The sequence below is a fragment of the Amphiura filiformis genome, chromosome 7 (genome assembly GCF_039555335.1).
Source record: "Amphiura filiformis chromosome 7, Afil_fr2py, whole genome shotgun sequence".
NCBI classification, from domain to species: Eukaryota; Metazoa; Echinodermata; class Ophiuroidea; order Amphilepidida; family Amphiuridae; genus Amphiura; species Amphiura filiformis.
Window position 1 is genome coordinate 4,692,726 of NC_092634.1, and position 27,864 is coordinate 4,720,589.

Sequence of the window (27,864 nt, forward strand, 5' to 3'; positions counted from 1 at the left end):
ACCCCCAGCGGCGTAGCTGGGATTTTTTCTAGGGGGGGCAAACCTGTATGGGGCGGGGGCTCAAATCTACCCAATTTCCCTGCACTGGGGGGCAGGGGGGGTGGGGGCAGGGGCCCAAATAGACAATTTTGCCAGGCATATTGATAATAATCGTAAAATATTGCATATCGTATGGCTTCCCCATCTCTCTGCCCCTCCTCTCCCTCTCTCTCCTCTCTTTTTTTCTCTTTTTCCCTCCTTTTTCCTCTTTTTTCCTTGCACTAGGGGCGGGGACCAAATAGGCAATTTTGCCAGGGCAATTCCCCTGCCCCCCCGGCAGCTACGCCACTGCCCCCCCCCCCTCCATCGGATGACCCACGCTACGCCACTGATATTGATGTATTATCCACACTCTCCATTACTTCATTTGAATTTTGGGGCAGGCCTAGATAGTTGAGTGCCCCCTCCCGATAACTCCTAGCTGCCTACCATGCATGTGCATCATAGGAGAACAGTATCTGTCCGTCAAGGGTCTGTCATTAAATGATTCACCCTCACCCAGAATACGGGGATTTTTGTTTGTTTCTTCTTTAACCTGGGACACCCAATCAGTTGAAAACACAATTAATCATCTGTTCTTCCTTGAGGCACAGAGAACCCAACTGGGGATTGAATATACGTCACAATCTCTTTAATAATTCCCGGGTTTTAATATTAATTGACGTAAAAATGTCATAAAAATAATTATTCTTCATATCGAAATAGACTTACCATTTTCGTCGTACTCTGACCAAATCCTATAGCCATGAGAGTTAAAAACAATGCAAACACAAACAAATGTCGGGCCATAGCTAATCCAGGTCTGTATCTATCCAAAAAGGCACTTTAAGGTATACTCTCTCGGCGCGTCGCTACGTTACTTTAAAAATATTTTTGCGGCAAAATATAACGCTCCGGAAAATGATGTTCAGTGCAGTCTGCCTCCCTCAAACACTACACTATAGATTGTGATGTGATCACATAAACACCAACTGATTAATGGTGAGAATGTGAATATACAGAAAGCAATACCAGTACACTCGTGATGAACCAAATAATGGCGGAAATGTGATGGCAGCAAAAGAACTTTTATACTTGAATAAGAATTGAACTACTAAGAGTATCTGGCCTTATTTTTCCGTTATGAGGCAATTTAAAACCAGGAAAACGTCAAGTTAGTTGTTATTACAAGTACTAAGTTGATTGTCGTACAGATAAGATATATCACGTTATTGACCTCAGCGGTGTCGGATTGGTTGTAGAATTCCCTTAAAGCAAAATAGTATTTCCTTAGAGAAGGAATGTTAATGATGATAAAATATTTGTTCTCTTTGCTTTAATGTTGAGAATAGACTGGCTAAATTATGGTCGGATAGTCGAATATTTTGCAAGAACTGGGTGTTGATGGGGATGTTAACATGTAAACCGTACATTGAGGTACTTTTTGTTAAGCCTATTGACACATGTTGCACTAAAGTGTATGTAGCTGGGATGAAAAGCCGACGATCAATTGAAAATTTTGACCTTTCGTATTGGAGATATGGATTCTTTCTCCAAAAAGACCTATATAAATATTTTTGTTGTTTTTGAGAAAAAAATGTATATCTTCAATATGAAAGATCAAAATTTGTCAATTCATCGTCGGCTTGTCATCCCATCTACATACACTTTAAGTACATAAACTAGACTCAAAATAAAACATATAATTTTTCACAAGGTCTTATTTTAAATCCTGTCCATAAAAATGAACCAAAATTGCACACAGGATTACTTCAATACTTTACTCTAAACACTGGTCGTTAACCAACCAGTTGTCCAGCTGACACAACAGCAATATGCACTGACATGGAACAGCTTCCTGGACCACATTCACAGCCCAATAATTAGCACCCAATACAAGAAATCTGTGAGTACGTGGTATAGTGTGGAACAAGACCTGTTTCTTGAAAAAAGTGTGTGAAAAGCAGAAGCAGCCCGTTCCACACTATTCCACTTACTCTTTGGAAACTATCACCTGTGTACGCATCTTGTACGCATTCTCACAGATTTCTTTTGCTGGATGCCAATTTCTCGCCTGTGAATGTGGCCCAGGAAGCTCTTCGGTGTCAGTATTACTGTTGTGTCAGTTGGACAACTGCTTGGTTACTGACATGTGTTTAGAGTAGAGTATTGAAGTAATCCTGTGTGTAATTTTGGTTCAATTTTATGGACAGGGTTTTAAGATATGACCTTGTGAAAAATCATTAGTTTCTTTTTGAGCCCAGTTTATTATTAGCTTCATAAACTTTACTTCGAGGACTGTTAAATATCAAAGATTTAAAAAATATTACTTTTTAATAATTTGTTATAAAATTTGGATTATATCGCGAATTAAAAAAAAAATCTAAATTATTTGATATCAAAAGGACATTCCTCGTATTCAGAATGCAATTTGATATACGGTATCTGGTGTATTCTCGGCTCCCACAAAACATACTGTGCAAACGTTAATATCCGATTCCTTAATCAAATGACTAGCATCAAGAATCTAACATAGGTGCATTAATAAGTCACCGTATATTTATTCAAAATCACATGGCAGCCCAAAGGACTGAAATAGAGTTGCATACATTATATTTAAAAACACTGAGATGTTAAAAACATGAATTAAGTATATAAACACAATTAAACACTGAACTTGAAACAATATTAAAAATGACTGTCAGGAATACTAAGTTGCTTTAAGGAGAGAGTAAGGGTGGGGACTATCCGTATGCCTTCCTCCACGCAGAAATTTAGATATTGTTAGTCTAGCCGAGCGGCGGCTAGACTCCTGTTTCCCAGTAGTTTCTTTCTTCTTCTTCTTCTTCTTCTTCTTCTTCTTCTTCTTCTTCTTCTTCTTCTTCTTCTTCTTTCTGTCAACATTTAACATAATTTGCTCTAGCTCCTTTATTATTTGACCGATTATGACCAAACTTGGGCACAAGCTCCACTACCCCAGCCTTTACATTTGACATGACCCATTTGGGGTCAAACGTCATGCATGAGTAATTTTGGCTAAAATGTGAAAAAAAACAAAAATGCTTCTTCTCCTACAGATTACATGGTACAGTAATGAGATTTATACATTGACCTTGGCTATAGCCGGGGCCTATGGGGTCCTCACAGATTTGGGGTCAAAGGTCATTAAAGGGTATTTCCGGCACATAACCAAATACCTTCAAAATGCTTCTTTTTCCTACAGATTCTATGCAGAGGAGGCTTAAAGGCATTCCTACAATGCACTATGATTGGGAAATTTGATCAATATAACCTAATTTTAAAGGCAAAGTCCCCATTGCCACACACACACAAAATGGTAATTTTAAAACTGCAGCCAACGAGCTAATAGTTGAGACTTAGGACTGATATTTGATTTTCTTACAGGAAACATTTATATTGTCCCACTGCATTAATTTTATTCCTAAGTCTCGATGTTTTGAATGTTAAATAATAGGATGAAAACACCAGATATTTTCACACAATCCCAATGCAAGGTATGATCAACTGTACAACGTGTGTACAAAAGCCAGACATACAAGGTCAGAAACCCCATTGTGTTGTGGGAATGTCTTTAAACATCCTCTGGATTCTATGGTACAGAGATGCGACTGACACATATGCATTGACATTAGTTGGTGTCTATGGGGTCCTCACAGATTTTGAGTTCAAGGTCAAACAGGGGACAAAATGGTTGATTACTGAAAATCACTTTAAAATTCAATATTTTCTGCATATTACGTGCTGTGATCATCAGAATAATGCCAGAAGGGCTCTAGCATTATGTTCATATACGATTGTAATCAGATTTGGCTTAAACATGGAGGAGGGGTCTGTTTTGGGGTCAAAAGGGGTAAAATTCTAAAGTTTGTCCAATTTAAATGAAAATTAGTATATGTGATCTTGATATGATTCAAAATATATTGGAGGTCATTTCAAGGTCACCAGAGGTCAACGAAAGGTCAAAAGGGGTCAAATTCTAATATTTGTCCAATTTAGATGAAAATTAGTATATGGGATCTTGATATGATTCAAAATATATTGGAGGTCATTTCAAGGTCACCAGAAGTCAACTAAAGGTCAAAAGGGGTCAAATAACAAAGTTTATTCAATTTGAATGAAAATTAGTATATGTTATGTGGATATGATGCAAAATGTGGTGAAGGTCATTTCAAGGTCATCAGATGTCATTTCAAGGTCACGGCTAGACTTCGCAGCCTTACTAAGGATGCAATATATCTAGTTTTTTATTGCATCTCTAAATGCAATGAAGGAATCCAATTAGCATAACAGATCGTCTGGATTTCTCAAGCTGGTCCACCTGGCTGCTAGTAAGATCCTCAATTTCAAAGTGGGCGGGATATTTCAAAACAGGGCGTAGGGGAGACCGGGGATGGACGTTACAAAATTGACATTTTGCCCCATATAATTCCAATGAATGAACCCAAACACTCCATCTTGGGTCTGTGGCTAGCACATTATGTTGACTAAAACTTGGGGCATACAAAACATGAAAACATCAAACAACTAATAACTAATAATTAACTAATGAATTTAATTTTTTGTAACAACTTACCCCACATACCGGGTAAGTTGTTACACCATGCGGGGTAAGTTGTTACAATGTTACAAAATTTTATGGACCTTTTATAGGCCTTTCTAAGTATTTAGATCATTTTTATTCTGTAATAAGTTCATTTATATTAAACTATGATGCTCTTATATTATGGTCAGCCGTTGCAACTCGCAAAGAATCACCATATTCCAACACACGTTGGGCAGCAGCTTCAATTACATTAACAGGTGTCCCCCCTCTCTATCTTTCTTTTCCAGGTTCTTGGCATCATTAACAGTAGAACAATTACAACTCTAGGTAAAGCAAAATATACAGTAGACACATGAAATATTTAAACCTGAAAATTGAAACAAAATTTAGTTCAACACATGTAAAATGTAATTGGGGTAGGTTGTTACATGGGGTATAGGTTGTTACAGTGTAACAACTATCCCCATAGGGAGTTTTGCACACATAAGCCATTATAATACAACCCTGAGGCAGAATTACAGGTCATGACTCGGGGATATATTAGTGACCTACACATACTATATTTACCATAACAAGCTAGCATAATGCACCTCCAGTTGTTAGAGCTATTACAATATTACAGTTTTGTTCTGGTTACTAGGTAAGGACAAAAAAGGGGTTTTTTTTAAGGATACGATACATGATTTACCGACAAGTGACTCATTTCGGAATGCGATCATAAATTTTGAAGAAAAAAAAAGTTTCCACAGGCTTCGTTGGGATTCGAACCAGCGATTCGAAATTTCCTTTGATTACGGGTCTAGTGCTTTACCGGTCGCCCGCAGTGACAGTTGAGCGGAGGAGTGTAATGATAAAAGATAAATCTCATAATGCCATCTTTAGCCTTTTGTTTACTAAAAAAAGACGCGTTTTGTAAAGATAGATTAGCCGTTTTATGCATAAATAGCACGAACGTTTGGGAAAGGTTTCAAACAAATAATAAAGACACTGATGTGATGATGAAATTGCGTACGGGGGTAAGTCGAGAAATATCTGCGTCGCAATGTTGTTGTTTTTTTGGTTTTAGGAATTTGACCTTAAAATTTACAACTTCATGACATTATCATTCGAAATCAAAAAAAAAAATTGCAACAGTATATGTCCCCATTCTTTCTCTAGAATGTTTTGCACATATTATGTGAAATAGCTTCAACAATGGTTCGCTGCATAATGGTAAAAACAGCCTCGACCTAAAAAAGGGCGAGAGGTACCATATTTATGGATTCAGGCTAAATTTAAAATTGATATAAAACGTTTGTTTTTTGATCGATTACAAAATATTAATTTTTGTCATATAAAGAAATTGTTTCTGGCGTGAATCACACTACAGTTTTTATTCTTAGGGCTCTTTGACTTCTTCAAATAATTTTTTTACTGATAGAGTGAATCCCCTGGCCCTCTATAATTACGCACAAAAGATCGAGTCCCCCTTAACATTTTAACAATGGAGAAAGTTCGCAATTCACCTTTTCGGTAAATCCCATAACCCTTTGCGAGTACACCTGAGAACTCGTCATTTGACGTCACGCCGACTTGTAATGCGCAGTAACGATGTTCGATAAACGATGTGCGCATCGGCGCGACGCAGTATGACGAGTTCTCAGGTGTACTCGCAAAGGGTTATGGGATTTACCGAAAAGGTGAATTGGCAGTATACCCCAGTGATGCGTAGGCAACATATGGATGTCAGTTAGCCTGCCCTCTCTTATTCCAGCTTGGCACACTGAGAGGTGTAACAACTCCCCCGTGTAACTTCCATCCCCGGTCTCCCCTATTATTATCTTATTCAAAAATGCCAATACAAGAACATACATCAAACTATAACTATTAAGGAAAACACATGATAAATAACATATTAAAAGATCATAATTATGAATATACACATGCAAAAACCAAAGTACTACTGAAGTGTGTCAAGAAATCAATAATTCCTGATACCTTGGAAAATGAAGCAAAAACCACTATTAAGGTTATTAATTATTTTAAACTGTTGTGATTTGGTAGTTCACAGCATCTTACGAATGGTAGTGAGTTTTGGCAAAAACTGCATTGCTCAATTCATAGCGAGCGTGTAGAAGAATTAAAATATCACAGAGATACTTTTATAGGTGCTGCGGTTCTTGAGTTACGTTGTAAAGAGCACAGAAACAACAACACTTTTGTAAAACGTACATAACTCATTAACAACAATAAATTAAGCAAGTTTGCAAAGTATACAATTTGTAAAATGAACTTTTGCAAAACATCAAGGTGTTAATTTTCAATAATATATTGATCTAGATAATGAAAATCGATTTTTAGGTTGCTTCGCCCAACAATACCTCGTCTACCCTTAAGAGGTACGTTTGACAGAAGGTGAGTAGCGAAGATTGTATTGACTTGAAGTAAGACACCATAATGATTTCAAACATCAATGAGGCAGTGTGTGGTTGACATTTTCTTTCTGTGATCAATGTGAGGCTGAATAGCATAATTTGGTTACACGAGCTTGGTATCACCTGCTGTACGTGTTAGAGATAGTAGCCTGAGCTTGTCAGTGGAAAGCTGAGTTTGCTTTGGCATGTTTGGCACAACATTTGCTTCCTTCCATTGAGAGGGTACTTTACCTTGACCGAGAGAAGCATAGCTAAGCATCTGCAACAGGCTTGCTGAGTTCATAGCAAATTCTTTCAGAACTCTTGGTGGAACATTATGATTTGGACCTCCTGCTTTTGAAGCAGATAATTTCTTACGATCACAATAAATATCCACCGCTTCGACTCGCATGAAGTTAAGTTCTTTAACACATCGTAAGTTAAAACCTAAACTCCGACATTACAAATCCTATAGAAAAGTTATGCATGGTTTGGAATTTACGATGTGTATAGGACCAGGTGGTGGCCGCATTGCATTCTCTAAATTCAGTAAATTTTCATCGTTAACCGTGTAATTGAATGGGATTATTTTGAAATTTTAAAACGCTTGAAATATCACAAACAAATAGGCCTATGTTGATAAATAATATAAATACAAGCTAAAACCGTTGGGGTTCGATAATGAACCCCACAAAACTAACCGACTACATTGGAAAATGCCATACGGCCGGGCGGTTTCAAAAGTTGCCGGCTCGATCATGTCATCCGCCGCCTGTATAGGACTTACATATCAAAGGCACAATGAAGAGGTATTTTGTATGTTAATTGACCTTTTCGGTAAATCCCATAACCCTTTGCGAGTACACCTGAGAACTCGTCATTTGACGTCACGCCGACTTGTAATGCGCAGTAACGATGTTCGATAAACGATGTGCGCATCGGCGCGACGCAGTATGACGAGTTCTCAGGTGTACTCGCAAAGGGTTATGGGATTTACCGAAAAGGTCAATTAGAGATTAATGGCTGAATACGATTTGTAGTGCACAAAAATAAATGCATGCACCCTTTAATTTTTTTCACCGGAACAATGCACGACTATTCTGATGGAGCAAATGCGTTGATTATTGTCATTTGTATATACGTCATCAAAATCATGTCAAAATATGAAGAGCTTATTTCCAAACCGTGCAACCGTCATGTTTCTCATTTACTCATCAACAATGAGTTGTACCATCACCAAGCCATTATTTACCACAACAATGCTGGTTAACAATTATGCTGACTATTGTTCTCATTTGGGAATCAAAGGCCTCACCGAGTATTGTTACTGTGCATCCATCCACTGTTTGCTTTGTAATGGTGCTTCCAACTGAAATTATAATATCTATAGCATCGCAACTCATTGCAATATCGCACAGGTTAATCAGAAACATGTATAAATGTGTTTGTGGACTTAACACGGTTTGGAAATAAGCTCTTCATATACTAAAAATACACTACATAGATATACAAAAATTACCAAAAACAAAAGCATTAAAAATCCCTTTAATATTGGTGGCCCGGAATTGCTCATACGTAATATAGACCAAGCCATCTTTCGTAGATACCCGAACGCGTATTGGCGTTCTCGCATTGAAAAAAATCAATGCACAAAACGCACTGACTTATCAAAGGTCAGCTGCTATTGGCTCATTGTCTTATGAATATTAATATAGTTAATAAAATATTGCATTATCGCATAGTGATATATCAGGTAAACCTTTAAGTTCTCACTTAAAACCTTTAAGTTCTCACTTAAAACCTTTAAGTTCTCACTTAAAACCTTTAAGTTCTCACTTAAAACCTTTAAGTTCTCACTTAAAACCTTTAAGTTCACACTTAAAACCTTTAAGTTCACACATAAATCCTTTAAGTTCACACATAAATCCTTTAAGTTCACACTTAAATCCTTTAAGTTCACACTTAAATCCTTTAAGTTCACACTTAAATCCTTTAAGTTCACACTTAAATCCTTTAAGTTCACACATAAATCCTTTAAGTTCACACATAAATCCTTTAAGTTCACACATAAATCCTTTAAGTTCACACTTAAATCCTTTAAGTTCACACTTAAATCATTTAAGTTCACACTTAAATCATTTAAGTTCACACTTAATAAAACCGTTTCATAAACAGTATGCTTCGACTATATTTATAAATACGCTTTTATAAATACGACGTACGGACGTGACGACCTCCGCGCTGTCATAACAGTTTGCAGACAGTAAGTCTCGAAGTGGCCTTCTAGTCAAGTCAAGTCAAGTTAAACTTTATTAATCCATTTCTGGAAATTACATGCACATGAGATCATAAATAAACTACATTAGAGAACAAGCATTATACAAAAAAAAAACAAGCATTATACAAAAACAGGTATTATAAGCAAAATGAAATTCCAAGGCACTCCCTAGAAATGGAATGAAAACATAAATTAACGACGGTACTTTGAGTTATGATAAAAAATAGCTTGAGGGACAAATGAGTTTTTTAGTTATGATGATATGACAAGCGATGGTGGAGTGGATGTTGGGGATCCTCGATCACATCGGTGAGCTTCTTCAACAAAAGATCAGTGTACACTGTCTCGAAATCCTGTCGTGGTGAGCTTATGATTCTACTAGCTTCTTTAATTACCCTTTCCACCCTCTGTCTGTCCCCTATGCTAACGTTCCCTCCCCAACAAAGTAAATAATAAGGCCAAACACTTGCTACAACTGAAACTGAATCATAAAACAAAGCGAGGATACGAGAATTGACATGAAAAAAAAAATCAGTTTCCTGAAACAATACATGCGAGAGTTGAGTTTTTTAACCATGTGATCAACATGACTGTATATGCCAGTTCAGCTTGTCATCTATCATGATGCCAAGGTACTTGTATGATGACACACGCTCTACGTTACCTCCCTTTAAGACAACGGGACCTGGAGAACGACTTTTAGAGGTTCTAAAGTCAATAACCATTTCCTTTGTTTTGGAGACATTTAGCTCTAAGTAGTTGGCATCACAGTAGTTGACCGAACAAGCTGTTGTTGGTAAACAGTATCATCATCATCGGCAATTAGCCCAATCATGGCACTATCGTCCGCAAATTTAATAACAGGACATGCCGGGTCATTCGATCTGAAATCGGACGTGTAAATAGTGAATAAGAATGGTGCTAAAACTGTACCCTGGGGATGGGGCACCAGTATAGATGTAAGCATCTGAGACAATGTACTGTTGGACGTAAGTCTGACATATTGAGAGCGATTGGTTAAGTAATTTAAAATCCAGGCCATGAAAGAACTAGGCACGCTACTACTGTCCATTAATGTTTGAAACAGCAAGTGCAGTTGAATTGTATTAAAGCGGACGAAAAGTCAAAAAACATTGTCCTGACTGTGTTGCCAAAACCTAGCAGTACCTTCGCAATGATGATACATTTTCTCCAACAAGAACAAAATAGCATCAGAACAACTACGATTACTTCTGTAGGCAAACTGCAGAGGATGAATGTGGTCTTGAACATAGTCAAACAATATTTTCTTGAATGTGACGAAAGATTGTGGATATCAGTATGATTAGCTATGATTTGCCACTAATTTTGGCTATGAAATACCGCGTGAAATAAAGCAAGAATGTTTGTTTATTATCAAACAATCGGATTGACTGTAAGATTGGTGTAACTTTTTGAAATAAAGAGTTGTTAAAATATGACACTTTGGACAGTGAATACGATTTAGCATGGTTTTAGATATATTTTGTACCAAGCGAAAAATATCATAGAACAATGGCGTTTTGTTCCGTGTAAATATAGTCTCGCGGCGCATCTGTTTATTCTTCTTTATCAGTCGTTTTTTTAAAAACTTGCTGGTCATGCTACCGCGTGACTCTAATTTTGCAATTCAATTAATATTTAAATTTGATGATATTTATCTACAGAGGTCCTATCCTTTTCTGTATAGTGGTCAATGCATGAGGATTTGGTCACGCTTGCTGGTCTTGATATGTCGTACCCCATGGGTTACTTTTGTATTCATAAAAACGTATTTATAAATAGTCGAAGCATAGGCCTACAGATAAAGTCATAAATCGATGTGATGCTAGTCAGAATTAATTGATAATGTTGTCACTATAAACATGATAAACATAACAATAAGAAGCATTAGAGATTCGCTTTTAAAACAAGAAGAGCCACCACACATCACTTGCTGTTCTTGGTATTTCACTTCACACTTTTCTGTGTATTTTCCTAAACAAGCCGCATACATCATTACATGGGCTATATAGTGCTGTTCATGAACACCGTGAAACAGGTGCGCCATTGGTCCATAGGCATAGATAGCTACATCTTGTCCTCCGTGAGTTTCATCACTTAATGGAACCGCTGCAGATTGGATAAAATCTTCATCCTCTGTAAAACACAATACAATTTAGGTTGATATTAGTATAAGTAAAGCTTATAATAATAAAAAAGGGGATACAATAAAGAGCACATATTAAAGCGTACTTATGTTGCTATCTACTGAAGATAGCAAATATCAAAGCGTATTTATGTTGCTATCTACTGAAGATATATCATTATATCAACGCGTATTTATGTTGCTATCTACTGAAGATAGCACATATCAATGGGTACTTATGTTGCTATCTACTGAAGATAGCAAATATCAAAGCGTATTTATGTTGCTATGTTCTATCTACTGAAGATAGCACATATCAAAGCGTACTTATGTTGCTATCTACTGAAGATAGCAAATATCAAAGCGTATTTATGTTGCTCTCTACTGAAGATAGCACATACCAGAGCGTAATTATGTTGCTATCTACGGAAGATAGCAAATATCAAAGCGTACCTATGTTGCTATCTACTGAAGATAGCACACATCAAAGCGTAATTCTGTTGCTATCTACTGAAGATAACACATAACAAAGCGTACTTATGTTGCTATCTACTGAAGATAGCACATATCAAAGCGTAAGTCTGTTGCTATCTACTGAAGATAGCACATATCAAAGCGTAAGTCTGTTGCTATCTACTGAAGATACCCCATATCAAAAAGTATTTATGTTGCTATTTACTGAAGATAGCACATACCAACGCGTAATTATGTTGCTATCTACTGAAGATAGCACATATCAAAGCGTACTTATGTTGCTATCTACTGAAGATAGCAAATATCAAAGTTGTATTTATGTTGCTATCTACTGAAGATAGCAAATATCAAAGCGTACCTATGTTGCTATCTACTGAAGATAGCATATATCAAAGCGTAATTCTGTTGCTATCTACTGAAGATAACACATAACAAAGCGTACTTATGTTGCTATCTACTGAAGATAGCACATATCAAAGCGTAAGTCTGTTGCTATCTACTGAAGATAGCACATATCAAAAAGTATTTATGTTGCTATTTACTGAAGATAGCACATACCAACGCGTAATTATGTTGCTATCTACTGAAGATAGCACATGTCAAAGCGTATTTATGTTGCTATCTACTGAAGATACCAAATATCAACGCGTAATTATGTTGCTATCTACTGAAGATACCAAATATCAACGCGTAATTATGTTGCTATCTACTGAAGATACCACATATCAAAGCGTACCTATGTTGCTATCTACTGAAGATAGCACATATCAAAGCGTAATTCTGTTGCTATCTACTGAAGATAACACATAACAAAGCGTACTTATGTTGCTATCTACTGAAGATAGCACATATCAAAGCGTATTTATGTTGCTATCTACTGAAGATAGCACATATCAAAGCGTAAGTCTGTTGCTATCTACTGAAGATAGCACATATCGAAAAGTATTTATGTTGCTATTTACTGAAGATAGCACATACCAACGCGTAATTATGTTGCTATCTACTGAAGATAGCACATGTCAAAGCGTATTTATGTTGCTATCTACTGAAGATGGCACATATCAACGCGTAATTATGTTGCTATCTACTGAAGATACCACATATCAACGCGTAATTTTGTTGCTATCTACTGAAGATAGCAAATATCAAAGCGTATTTATGATGCTATGCATGAGGATTTGGTCACGCTTGCTGGTCTTGATATGTCGTACCCCATGGGTTACTTTTGTATTCATAAAAACGTATTTATAAATAGTCGAAGCATAGGCCTACAGATAAAGTCATAAATCGATGTGATGCTAGTCAGAATTAATTGATAATGTTGTCACTATAAACATGATAAACATAACAATAAGAAGCATTAGAGATTCACTTTTAAAACAAGAAGAGCCACCACACGCAACTTGTTTGTGGTATTTCACTTTGAACTCAGAACATTGTTCTGTGTATTTTCAGCACATATCAAAGCGTAAGTCTGTTGCTATCTACTGAAGATAGCACATATCAAAAAGTATTTATGTTGCTATTTACTGAAGATAGCACATACCAATGCGTAATTATGTTGCTATCTACTGAAGATAGCACATGTCAAAGCGTATTTATGTTGCTATCTACTGAAGATACCAAATATCAACGCGTAATTATGTTGCTATCTACTGAAGATACCAAATATCAACGCGTAATTATGTTGCTATCTACTGAAGATACCACATATCAAAGCGTACCTATGTTGCTATCTACTGAAGATAGCACATGTCAAAGCGTATTTATGTTGCTATCTACTGAAGATGGCACATATCAACGCGTAATTATGTTGCTATCTACTGAAGATACCACATATCAACGCGTAATTTTGTTGCTATCTACTGAAGATAGCAAATATCAAAGCGTATTTATGTTGCTATCTACTGAAGATGGCACATATCAAAGCGTACTTATGTTGCTATCTACTGAAGATACCAAATATCAACGCGTAATTATGTTGCTATCTACTGAAGATACCACATATCAAAGCGTACTTATGTTGCTATCTACTGAAGATTGCAAATATCAAAGCGTATTTATGTTGCTATCTACTTAAGATAGCACATATCAAAAAGTATTTATGTTGCTATTTACTGAAGATAGCACATACCAACGCGTAATTATGTTGCTATCTACTGAAGATAGCACATGTCAAAGCGTATTTATGTTGCTATCTACTGAAGATGGCACATATAAACGCGTAATTATGTTTCTATCTACTGAAGATACCACATATCAACGCGTAATTTTGTTGCTATCTACTGAAGATAGCAAATATCAAAGCGTATTTATGTTGCTATCTACTGAAGATGGCACATATCAACGCGTAATTATGTTGCTATCTACTGAAGATACCACATATCAACGCGTAATTATGTTGCTATCTACTGAAGATACCACATATCAACGCGTAATTATGTTGCTATCTACTGAAGATACCACATATCAACGCGTAATTATGTTGCTATCTACTGAAGATAGCAAATATCAAAGCGTATTAATGTTGCTCTCTACTGAAGATAGCACATACCAGAGCGTAATTATGTTGCTATCTACTGAAGATAGCACATACCAACGCGTAATTATGTTGCTATCTACTGAAGATAGCACATGTCAAAGCGTATTTATGTTGCTATCTACTGAAGATGGCACATATCAACGCGTAATTATGTTGCTATCTACTGAAGATACCACATATCAACGCGTAATTATGTTGCTATCTACTGAAGATAGGAAATATCAAAGCGTATTTATGTTGCTATCTACTGAAGATAGCACATACCAGAGCGTAATTATGTTGCTATCTACTGAAGATACCACATATCAACGCGTAATTATGTTGCTATCTACTGAAGATACCACATGTCAAAGCGTTCATAATTTATAGCTTGTATTGGATCTGACATATTTATATTGCTAGCATAAGTGTGTACATACTGCTATCTAGTGGCGATAACACATCAGAGTGTATTTATGCAGCTATCGTATTAACTGCATAGTTATCCAAGATTCTTCTTTCTGATGAATCTTACCTGTGTCTACTTCTGTTAGGTTCCTTCTTGTGCCATCCTCATTGAAGCTGTCGGTTAGCTCCAATCCACCGGGTCCATTAGCGTAGGATAGAGTGGTGTAAGGCATATCATCTTTGGCGATATAACTATCATGCAAGCCTGGAAATGTTCATATAAAGTTGATAAAGAGAATGCTTTAATAAAGAGTAACCAGTGCAACAATTAATCATTTCCATTGGGCATTTAAAAAAATCGTGTTCAAAGAAGTTTGCAATTGGCTGTATTTCACTGTCTGGCTTTGTTGGGGCTGGAAATGAATGTGCATAGGCCCTAAGTCTTTGTTGGCACGGGAAAGCCATACATTTTTTTAAAATTTGGTACAACATCTCATTTTTGCAAAAAACTTCAATTTGAAATACTCACTCCATTTGTGGAAGATATAGGTAAAACCATAATACAGGGGGGGTATGGGTTTCAAAATGCTTAACTCTGACCAATTACATTTGAAAAACATACTCCCCCTGTTAAAGATATTCCCAAAATCTTCCACAGGGGAGTGTGGACTTCAACTGGAATAACCCAATATTTCAACCAACCTAATATAGGATTGCCTCTTGACGGATAACCTGCTATGGTCATAACATGTCCATGATCAGCAGTCACTATGATGAGTGTATCGTCTTCTTGGCATAATTCCATTGCTTTACTAACGGCTTTATCTAGTGCTAAGGTGTCGTGTAAGGCATCATATGCGACGCCCTTGTGGTGACCGTGATCTATACGTCCTCCTGCAGTGAAAATAAAACACACATATCTAACTTAGACAATACACTTGGTGTCATCAGTGGCGGATCTATAGAGCAGTCGGGGGGGGGGGGCAATATATGCCCTTACGTCCTCCTGTATGTAGAATAAAATGTGTAAGTTAAACAATCATGCATGGGACGCCCTTGTGGTGACCAATGGTCCTCCACTCATGCCTAATGTTCTACAGTCATGCCAATTCAAGTGCGGGAAAGGCACAGTGCCTAATAATAGAAGCCGATGATAGAAGCCAGTTGGAGTCTTACTGGAGACTTATACGAGCGATTGCCAAATGAGAAATTGTTCAAATTCAATTCAAACCATTGGACGTCGATGACAGAAATGCAGAGAATATTCAGGCGGTGGAAGCGATATCGCCAATTTGGAGGTCGCCATTGGATTAACACATAATCATGAAATCTTCACAAACAATTCTAAATTTGTTATGTGGTGTCAAAGCAAAATTATCTTACGCTAAAACCGTCGGGGTTCTACAAAGTACCCCACTGCAAGTATGTTAATTTTCCATTTGTAATTGTTAACCGTGTATATTGAATGGGGTTGTCAGCCCTGTATCTTCGCCAGCCTCGTACTGCGCTTCCTATGCCGCCTGAGAATTGACTTGACACGAGTTAGTGCCCTCCTCCTTTCCTCCTTTTGTTAAATCTATTAACATTTATTTCTTCCCCTATTTATAGGATGCCCTTTTCTTAAGGCTGACTTACTTTGGTTGATTATTACAAGATCTAATCGTGCCCCACTGAACAACTAGTTAACCAAACAAAAATGATAACATTTAATTTATTTTCTGTTTCGTTAATTTGTTAAAATTCCATTGCCATCGAATTTAGATGGCGCTGTGTCGCTAGAATTTCTGTTAAATCAGGCGGCATAGGCAGCGCAACACGTGACGTACGAGGCTGGCGAAGATACAGGGCTGACAGCCCCATTCAAAATACACGGTTAGCAATTACAAATGGAAAATTAACATACTTGCAGTGGGGTACTTTGTAGAACCCCGGCGGTTTTAGAGTAAGATAATTTTGCTTTGACACCACATAACAAATTTAAAATTGTTTGTGAAGATTTCATGATTATGTGTTAATCCAATGGCGACCACAAAATTGGCGATATCGCTTCCATCACCGCCTGTGTTAAATGGGTTGTCGTTCTTTCAATCTTTGTGTTAAAAACCCGTGTTTGAAGCTTAAATACCGAATATGTTACGTTACTCTCTAAAAGATGGAAAATAAAATTAATAATAATTATAATTATAATTATAATAATAATAATAATAATAATAATAATAATAATAATAATAATAATAATAATAATAATAATAATAATAATAATGAACAAGAATAACGTTGTTACCTTCTGCCAAAAGAAAAAATCCGTTCTTGTTCTTCTGCAAAATTTTGATTGCTTTCTCCGTCATCTCTGATAAGGACGGTTCTCCCGCTTTATCATTCTCACGGGCGCTTTCGTATTGCATATGACTGTACTCAAAAAGACCTGTAAACATAAGTAAATAGATTCATCAGGTTTGTTGGTAAACATTATAAACGATTTCTTTGGAACAAAACCAAAATTTGACTCAATTTTGACGGTTTCGCCTATCATGGTGGGTAGGTATCATCAGAATGTTGGTTGTTTATCCTATACTTCCGATCCGTTTCCCGACTGAAGAGGGTGTATTATCAGCTAGGAGAGGATCATACACATGACTAAGGAAGTGGGCCCCTCGTCTCTGTTCATGACATTGGGTGATGATATTTGGTTTTGTTCAAAAGAACTCATTTGAATTACGTTATGGTGTAGTGTACCAGAACGTAATTCAACACAGTGGCCTATGGACATGATGGAGCAGTGTAATATGCATATAAATCATGCGCAAACGCACATTCGGAATCAACTGAAATTTTGGGAATAAGCCTATTTTGTGGATATCTATTGAAAAAGACATAAAAGAGGATGATATGACCACGAAACACTCTTGTAAGTGACAGAGTGGTTCTTGTTTAACATTACATTCCAGAAGAAAAAACAAAACAACAACAACAACAAAAAAAACCACAACAAAAAACATACACACATGCAAATACCTATATAATTACTGCACGGTTTATCGAGCTGAATTGCACTAATGACATTTTCTCATCAGCTAATTATTTGATTCAATTAATTATCACATACTTCAATGGTTCAGATGCTCACTAAATGTCATTGCACTTTATTGTATGATACAGATACCGCTTTAATTAGTGTGATGAATCCATAAAACTATACTTAACGATTGCCGATGTAGCGATAGCCGAATGATCACACAAGAACCCGGCAGGGGGGGGGGGTCTCCACGGTTGAAGGTATGCGGGTATGTCTACCGTTTTGGGGGCACCTTAAAAGCGCCCAATTAGGGCAAATTTGGGTGCTTATTGTCAAAAATTGGTATATTGATGTGTAACAAAAACAACTCTACTATATTAAAAGTTACATCATGAAAACTATGTTGTGGACAGTGACTTCAACAACAACAGCTAGCAATAACAATAACAAAAATGTATATATCGCCAAAATTTTTTAAAAAAAGTCAATTGTTCAAAGGTACAATAGGCAGGCCTAAGAAATTGGTTTGTTGGAACTTATGGCATTTTAGCAGATTCTTGAAAATGCCAACAGTCTGAGCGATCTAATAATATGGACGCAAAAAAAAATCATATGATAAGATCGTACATTATGACTTTAATGCGGATCCTGCCTCTAGTGTAGAATAACCCAGAAATACTACACAATTAAGCTGAATTTATACTCCATCGCTGAGCGACGAGCGATTGGTATTTTACCAATAAGGTATAGCGCGCTCTTTCTAACGCAACAAAAAGCGCTGTATCTCATTGGCTAAAAACCAATCCATATCGCGCGGAGATGTAAATTTAGTATAAATACTACACAATTCTACCTAATAGATAGTCGACTTTTCTCTCATCAACTTTGTTGAACTCAGTAAGATTCCACACATAACGACTTCTGTCCTTATCAGGTCTCAGTGCGATCCATTCTTCTATAAGATCACGGTTATCTCTTCGTCTTCCATGGTATTTTGTCTCTTCTGGATCTTTGGTATAATTTGTCATAAAGTTGCCTCTTCCTCCTCCCATTATAACCTGACACGAAGGATGCAATAGTTGGAAAAAATGGGGAATAATTAACAAGTTGTCAACAACGATGATTTAATTTTTAAACGAAAAATGTCAATTAAATGAACGCAAGAGTACAATTATTGAATACATAGCTTCAGAAAGACAATTTCCACCAGGGCACAAGTGCCTTAAATATATTATAACATTCCACCGCATTTCCAGGCAAATCGCCAAAGAGCGCAGAATCGTAGATCGTAGAATGTATTGGGCTGCAGTTGACATCCATATACCCCCATGGAAGACACGACCCTGAAATGGTGACTCCATTTGAGATCTACACCTCCTGTGTGAGATTAAGGTCATGTCTTAGATAGCGGATGTATGGATTTCTAATGGAATAGCCCATTTTACAACAAAATGCCTCAAGCACAGGTTATATGACAACCTGTTTCAGTGCTCATCTCATTGAACCCTCAAGGGGAACTCAAGGTGGGAAGTTAAACTGCAACCTTTGTTTAAGGCAGAGGTAACGTATTTCCGCCGCGCCGTGACGTATAAGCCTATCACAAGCCTTGATTGTGTCCGCTTGTCTGCAGTACACATGCGTTGCGCCGATCAGCGACAAGCGGTATGACAATATAAAACCAGCATAATGTAATGATGATTTAACTGGCCATGTCATTTGTGGCGCTAAAACTCTGCGGTATCGTAATGCACTCCAGTAAACTTGATAGGGTGACCTTTAAAATGCAAAAGGTATTCTGTGTTGGAAAGGGAAGGTGGGAAAGCAATCCCAAAATAGGAATTTCATAATTCTTGATTTAAAATTCTCACATTGGTTTAATCTAATAGATTTTTTATAGCGACACAAATTTGCACAGCTTTTGGTGAGTTACCTGCTTTGTTTTGATATTATCTAAATCGTGTATTTATTGTAATAACCTTACATTTATATCCTTTCCATTTTCAATCAATTGTACAGCGATGTCCTTACACCCTTCTAGCTGAGATTCTGTAGGTATTCTATTTTTATATTCCCAAGCTCTGTGAGGTGTATGGGCATATAAACCGGCTGGAGTCGCGTGTGTTACTCGTGTAGTGCTGACAAATCCTGTCGATTTACCTGAGAAATTTAAGAGGCAAAATTAACGTTTTTTCTTGAAGAGATTTTTCTGGAAGAGGACTATTATAATGAAAGACAGAGATAAAAAAGACTAAATCGCGTCTGACATCAGGGCAAAGGCGCCCCGTGATGGGTTGCCGACCTGCGCAGTACGACATTTTCTGTCTAGCTGTCAGAAATTTAAACGCGAACTAGTCTTTTTTTTATCTCTGTCTTTCATTATATTAAAAGAATACAATTTATTTCATTTCATTGTATCACTCTGTTATTGTAATCGTAAAAAAAAGAACAGAACACATCCAAATCTTGCAAAATATGTTTATTTCTTAACTAACGACCCATAAAAACAAAGGGAACCTGTACAAAGTATAAGCGTGTCATGTAATGAGGTGATGCGTCATGCTGCAAAGGATTCTGGGAAGGATAATATATCTTCTCTGCTTACCTGCTTTTTGGGCTACTTTGAGGATGGAATCAACCTCACCACCAATACCAGATGAGCAGTTACCATATTGCACCCTATCGTCTAGGCCTAGAGTACCTGATTTAGATTTCACACCACACAAGAATGCGGTAGCCGTCCCTGCTGAATCGCCTACCTGTAAGTCTGTGTTGTACGTCTTTTGAAAGAAAAGACATTGATAAATTGCGAAAGGCTCTGTTTTCAGATCCAATAATGATACTCATTCAGAAATATTTTAATTCCTGTCAGGAATCACGGTGTTTCTAGATGCTTTTAGAACCGGCAATACTTCTGTTTGGTTTTGATGACGTCACCAAACTTGTTGCCGAGTATTTATGACGTGGTCATAAATTTTGTCCAGTCTATAAGCCCCTCGTCCTTGTTCATGACATTTAGAAACACCAGCTCCAGAGTGAACAAGATTCCTAACAGGAATTGAAATGTTTCTGAGTGAGTAGGGCCTATCAATATTGGATCTGAAAACAGAACCTTTCTTAATAATTATATATCATGAACAATGAACGATCCTGATGAATCTGTTTCCAGAAGAAAAGACAATGTCAGATTCATTACTTTTGAAACAAAAGAGACAAAACTTTTTGTCTAGTTAAAAAGCGAGCTATTGGAAACTGTTTATTCATAAAAAATAGCCTGTCTAAAGAAACGTTTCAGGGGCTGAGCTTTTGATCGTAGCAGGATCTTTATCAAAGACAAACTTTTTGTCCCTGCTTTATAATATCACAACATGAAATAGCGTGTTTTGAAAGAAACCTGCATTATATGTAATGATTTATTCTAATGTTTGATCTATTTTGGTATAAGTTGGCCTATTGATTTGACTTCAAACAGTTTTGAGGGACCATCATAAGAATTGCTGACTCAAGTATATACTATGTCCTTAATTTAATTTTTATAAGTTTATAAATCCTGCCCATCAAGACCATGATGTTTAAAAAAATTACTGTGTGTCACATATAAGATTCGTTCTGGAGAAGACTAGAAGCCAAAGGCATCTGTACATGTGGTAAAACTACATTAATACCATATGTTCGTATCGAAATAATTATGCTCAATAATTATACCTTAGAAAGAGCAACGTGTGGAAAGTGTTCCCATTGTAAGCTAGCCTCCTCCCCAGGCTGACCAGCTAGTTGACCCTTGCGTATCCTGGCGGCCGTTGATGTACTTATATCCATTCCATCCCCAATGAACAGGATCACATTCTTTGCTACATTGAGATTCAGTCGCTGAGCTTTGAGGGCATTTTCCAATGTGTCCTTTGCTTGAGCATTCCAAAATTCAGCCGCTGGGAAAAAATAATTGGCACAGTGAATTAATTTAGAAGTAGGCGGCAATATATTGGAATTATACATCGGAAAATTGAATTGAATTATAAGCTTTATATAAATCACGGAGGGGTAAAGACCGATAAGACTAGCATTAACAATCTCGTTTCAATTGAAACAGTACACATTCTCTGGTACACATTTGAAACAACAACATGAAACGATCGCACACAAAACGGGGCTACACAAGCAGTGCCGCCGAGAGCCATTACGGGCCCGGGGTTAAAATGAACGTATCGACCAACTTTTTTACGGGCCCGTGAGGTCTCTTTTCCTTGCATTTGTGGGCCCATTAAGGTGAGTTATCTTTATTTTTTACGGCCCCCTAGGACCCCGGCCCAGGGGTAACGCACCCCCTTAACCCCCTTGTCGGCGGCACTGTACACAAGAGTTAATTCTAAAGCTGAATTTATTAAAGCAATGCGTGGTTTTTAAAAAACAATGGGCAATCGCCGAATTTTGTAATGCATCGCTTGTTGCTTATGCATTTAATATTAGAATCACTCGGTGGGCCGTGACCAGCAAGTTAAAAAAAGACTCCTGTAAAAAGAAGACTAAACAGATGCTCCCGCAAGACTATAATTGGTCTATTGTTCTATGATATTTTTCGCTGGTTAATGTCCCAAATGTAATATTTTAAGGGGGTACTACACCCATTGATTTTTTTTTTTGCATTTTTTTGCATTTTGTGAAGAAATTACAACAAAAAATTGGGCAAAGTGGTATGCAAAATGAAGGGGCAAATCTTCTCGTTTTATTGGTGGCATCGGTATCAATGTAGCTTACATGCTTTTGAAGATAGAAGCCAAAAGGAGGTACATCACTGATGATTTAAATTCACGTCATTTTGGAAAGCTTACTATCAACGGATTTCGTTAACATTTTGGATATGTGTTGCTAACACATTAGGGAAATAATGTTGATATGTAAAATGGGAATAAGTGGTCCCTGATTTCTTTTATGACTTCATGAACTTGGTGCTCCACAACTATCAAAAAACGAACCGGTTAAAATGCTTCTATTTTCAATGTCGAGCTATATTTTGTATTTTGAACTTGCGACACTATGTCACTGAAACTTAATTAAGCCATGGGTAACAGGTTACCACAACCACACTACAGCAATGTTGAAAAAGATTGTATTTTTGTCACCTACACCACCATATTAGGTAGTTTTCCGTAAGCTTCATTTTTGTGATTTTGGTAACTATTTTATATTTATTTGCCCAATCCGTCTCAACTAGGCAATCTAAATTGTACTCACCATTTACATCCCAAGGTATTTTAGTATATCCACCTCACACATTTCCATTATATATCCAGTAACAGACAAAATATCAAAATTGATGCCTCATTATGACATGTATGACAGACTATCACATGTATTCCAAATTGATGCCTGAATTTGACCTGAACCAATTGACCTATAACCTGACCTTTGATGACCTTATAGCCTTTTTTAATCTCTTTTCCTAACAACACATTAAGCTACATTATAGAAGATACATACATGGTGTAGTATTAAATTGTCTATGTGGAAGAGATTAGGCCTATTTAATTTATTCAGTGTTATAATCAGTGAGTACATTTCTATAGATAGTATAACAAAGGATTTAATGTATTCTATTCATGTGTTCTACTTGGACATGTTCAATAGAATAAATTATGGATTGTTATGAAACACACATCTCAGTTACCATAATACAGTAAACAAAAAAATATATAGGGCTAAAATGATTTTCTAAAATGGTTTAAAACTACTTTATATGTAGAGATATTTTATAAGTTCAGGACATGAGATGATGAGCATATTTATATACGTCATTAATTTGCAAGAAAAAAAAGAAGATGGGTACTGATGAAAATCAGGGTATTATATCGCCTTAACAACTCATTAATTCAAAAAGTGCCACCACTCCTACAGCCAATCATTGTTTGATAATAAACAAATATTCTTGCTTCATTTCACGCGGTATTTTATAGCTAAAAGTATTGGAAAATAATACTGATATCCAGATTTTTTTCGACGGTTGCAGCCCTATAGCTGCTAATCACCTTCGCACTACATTCTAAGATTCACTTTAAAATATACCCTAGCATTTTTATTGATACCCTACATACGAATTCTGAGCCCCGTTGGTCAAAAAATTATTCTTTTATTCTTTCTGGAACACAGCATTCATATTACTAAATACTCCATTCTACAAAGAACCACAAGCACTGAAATTTGTATATCCAACTAAATTGCCAACGCAGAGCTACAAAGAACCACAAACCGCGTAATATGCATATCCAACAAGTTGTAGCCCCCGATAGAGACATGAAGAATGAGGGAAATTGAAACCTCAAACCGTGAATGAACGCCATCAACCGATGCTCAATAGGAATAACCAACTAAATTGGCCCGCAAACGAACCACAAACCGCGAAATTTGTACTTCCAACAAATTCAAACCACAAACCGCGAACGACCGCCAACAACCGCCGCTCAACACGGATATCCAGCTATATTGCCCCTCAGGGCTGCAAAGAACCACAAATCGCGAAACTATATTTCAAACATATCTTTTTCGTTTTACATGTATTTGTTTTATGGAGTACTTCGTAACCTGATGCCTTTCCTAAGCTTGGAGCTGCTTGGCTACATTTATAAAAAGAAAGGAAACCTATCAAAACAAAAAACAAACAAAAACAAAACAAAAACAAAAAACATACGAACAAACAAACAAACAAACAAAACAAAACAAACAATTATAAAACAAAGTGAATGCATCAACTAATCATTTTCTTCCAACTGGATCTATTATTTTGCTAATTAATTTAACCTATCTTGATCATCAACATTTGGGGATGGATCAATTCAAAGCAATAATTATTGACAGCAATGGCAGAACTAAAATGTATTTGTGACCTTTTGAATATTTTGATCTCGATCTCGGTGATTAAAAGCAATAGAGCGATTAATTTATTAACATAACGATTTTATTAACATATCTGAAACTATTTAATGAAATTGAAACTGACTCACAAAGCAAATTAATTGTATTGCTCAGCTGTGAATGTATTATTTTATATCTGCCGATGCATATATCAATGTTGACCTTATTTCAATGTTGAACGTTTTTATTAAAGATTTAATTAATTGAAACAATTACGCATGACTAACTGCAGGTGTGTATTCGTACATTATAATGTTCTCAAATTAAACACTCATCTTTAAACGCTTATCATTAAACTCAGACAACAAGGATTTGAATTTATTCACCCACTTATCATTAAATTTCAATAAAACAATTAAAATGATCACAAACAGTCAAAAAAGATAATCAGGAAACGTATTTTTTATGAAAATATCCACGTTTTTATTTTATCTGTAGTGATTTTTTAAACGTAGTAGGTGTACAAGTGAGGAGGATGTCAATGTTGATTCAAAGTGCAATATCATTAACTTTGTAATGGTAGGACGAGTATGGTAATAAGAAATTAAGGGTTGATGGAATTTGTTTTAAATTGCCCAGAAATGAGAGGAATTTGCCATGTTTGCTGTGAATTTTTGCCTAGCAATATTGATCACAGGTTCAATATTGATGGTGTACATCAATGACCAAACTCTCTAGTTTTATATTTGAGCATGGTCGCTTTGTGTAAGGTCATAGGACAGTATGTAAATAGGCCTGTATATAAACATATCAAAAAAAGTAACTGACCCCCCTTAAATAATGACCATTATTCAAAAACGGGTAATTGTATTACAAATCTGTAAAATGCGTTAGAAGCAGAATTTATTTCTGCACATTTTGACACCTCATTTGTAGCAATTGACTAAATATTGACGTCACAGCGTACATTTAAATCAATGTAGCCCAAGATTTGAAAGTTGCAGTAAATTCTATTGATTTTGTATTCAGTGTAATGGAAGGAAATTTGTGTGATGATATCTGAGTGTTTTTGTATTGTAAACATTTGTATGTAAGTGCAACTTTCAAATCTGGACCTCACTACATTAAATTGACCGGTGTTTTATTGTTTTCTGGGCTATTGTATCAAATGAGGTGTCAAAATGCGCAGAAATAAATTCCGCTCCCAACGCATTTTACAGATTTGTAATACAATAGTCCCTTTTTGAATAATGGCCATTATTTAAGGGGGGTTAGTTACTTTTTTTGATATGTTTATAATGTTGCATTTCGGCTCACGCACCTTTTTCACTCAGCCGAGATTTCATAACTTTCCATTAGGGCGATCTCCCCATCAATTGGCTATAATATGTTGAACACTCCCAAGAAAGAATTATGATACTTACTTGGGACTTCGGAACTCAACATATGCCTTCCTTAATATATTTCGTCTAGGCAGACAATTTGATGTGATTTTGCAGGCCCGGAAACGATAATGTCTACATGCTATTTTGTCAATCAAAATCCACGATTTTCCCCACTTTTAAAACGAAAAAGACTTCTATAGTAATGGTGGCAGCGAGGAAAAACAAATTTGCGTGCAATCAGTGCCTACTGCCTGTTCAAATCTTCAGTTTAGTGGCGAGTTCTGCTCATATATGTCATATCTACAGAATTCATTTTACGGAAAATTTGGGCATGAATTCCTTGAATACAAGCTTACCTTTTCAACTTCTCCCCACAAAATTGGATACGTAAGAAGCCCAACACAAGCCTTGCACTGTGGTTATATTCATATTTGCGATTGATATCTTCTGTTAGATATATTCCATATTTTGCTGGTAAAAGTTCCTCGCAATACTTCGTAATTGGCACCAAGTGTCAGTGTTGATACTGACTGGACGCGTTATCTAACCTAGATTTCATCATTTCAAGGGTTCTCATTGTAGGTTGTCGATGTACGCTTAATGTGACTGAACTTAGTATCTAATCTGCTGGTGATACTAAAAAATTCTTTGCAAAGTGATCAGAAATAGTCGCTTCGCATTGCGATTCATCACGCAGGGACCGGCTTATTCTATACACTTATTGTGATATGGGGCAAGGAACAATGGGAAAGCGTTTTTTTTAAATATCGCTTTGAAGATCTATTGAACTATAAATCGCCCGATCAAAATCAGTGAGTGGGAACGACAAAGATGTCGTTTAAAACGACAGTAAAATTCCGTATTTTCATCATGTATAATTATTTTGTGCGTTTTTAGTGACGAGTTAGAGCAGAGGTGGGGGTATTTGGGGATAGGGGTGTGTTTGAAGTCGATGGAGTTGTGATTTGTTGATGTGTATGCTTCGGGGTATGTGACGTAGAATTAAGGCTACATGCTCTTTTTGGTTGAAAAGTAATCTTTTCCCACAACTAAATATCATAGTCAGGAAATTAATGATGCATCTGGTAGCTTAGATCATAACTTTCATTATACTTAGTTGCAATTATCCCAGATAATTCTTGATTTGTTTTTACAGAGTCTTGAATTGTCGTGTCGATGTTTTTGATCAAAAAACATCACTCGGTGTATTTTGAAACTCGAGGCATTAACTCTTCTCAAATTAGACCCAAATCATAATTTATTATATGCACGTGTAGCAAACACCAATGGGAATAATTGGACGTTGTTTGCGGAGCCTAAATTTGGTTTGATTTTATTTCACAATAATTCTAAGGTGAGAATTTTGACCTGACATTTCCTTTTTGGATTTCCAATTTAAATGCATTGATATGTGATATTTTGAATAAATAAAGAGTACGCTTACCTTTCTGCAACACTTCCCGGTATCATTAAGGCTACATGCTCTTTTTTGGTTGAAATTTTTGGCGGGAAATAATCCCGCCAAAACATTATAGTAATCTTTTCCCACAACTAAATATCATAGTCAGGAAATTAATGATGCATCTGGTAGCTCATATCATAACTGTCATTATACTTAGTTGCAATTATCCCAGAAAATTCTTGATTTGTTTTTACAGAGTCTTGAATTGTCGATGTTTTTGATCAAAAAACATCACTCGGTGTATTTTGAAACTCGAGGCATTAACTCTTCTCAAATTAGCCCCAAATCATAATAATTTTATATGCACGGAGCCTAAATTTTGTTCGATTTTATTTCACAATAATTCTAAGGTGAGA

At 36.4% G+C, this 27,864-nt stretch overlaps 1 protein-coding gene across 1 annotated transcript in view; it reads right to left on the reverse strand.

Moving 5' to 3' along the window:
• Positions 1-8,176: 8,176 nt before the first annotated feature.
• Positions 8,177-27,864, reverse strand: part of LOC140156657 (alkaline phosphatase-like) — a 32,335-nt gene continuing 12,647 nt past the window's right edge. The window contains exons 2-9 of the mRNA XM_072179594.1: positions 21,521-21,744; positions 20,421-20,595; positions 19,800-19,975; positions 18,672-18,876; positions 17,087-17,227; positions 15,505-15,696; positions 14,930-15,067; positions 8,177-11,410 (exon numbers count right to left, since the gene is read on the reverse strand). Of these exons, the coding sequence (XP_072035695.1) occupies positions 11,100-11,410; positions 14,930-15,067; positions 15,505-15,696; positions 17,087-17,227; positions 18,672-18,876; positions 19,800-19,975; positions 20,421-20,595; positions 21,521-21,744 (1,562 nt within the window). The 3' untranslated portion in view covers positions 8,177-11,099. The remainder of the gene's footprint in view (positions 11,411-14,929; positions 15,068-15,504; positions 15,697-17,086; positions 17,228-18,671; positions 18,877-19,799; positions 19,976-20,420; positions 20,596-21,520; positions 21,745-27,864) is intronic.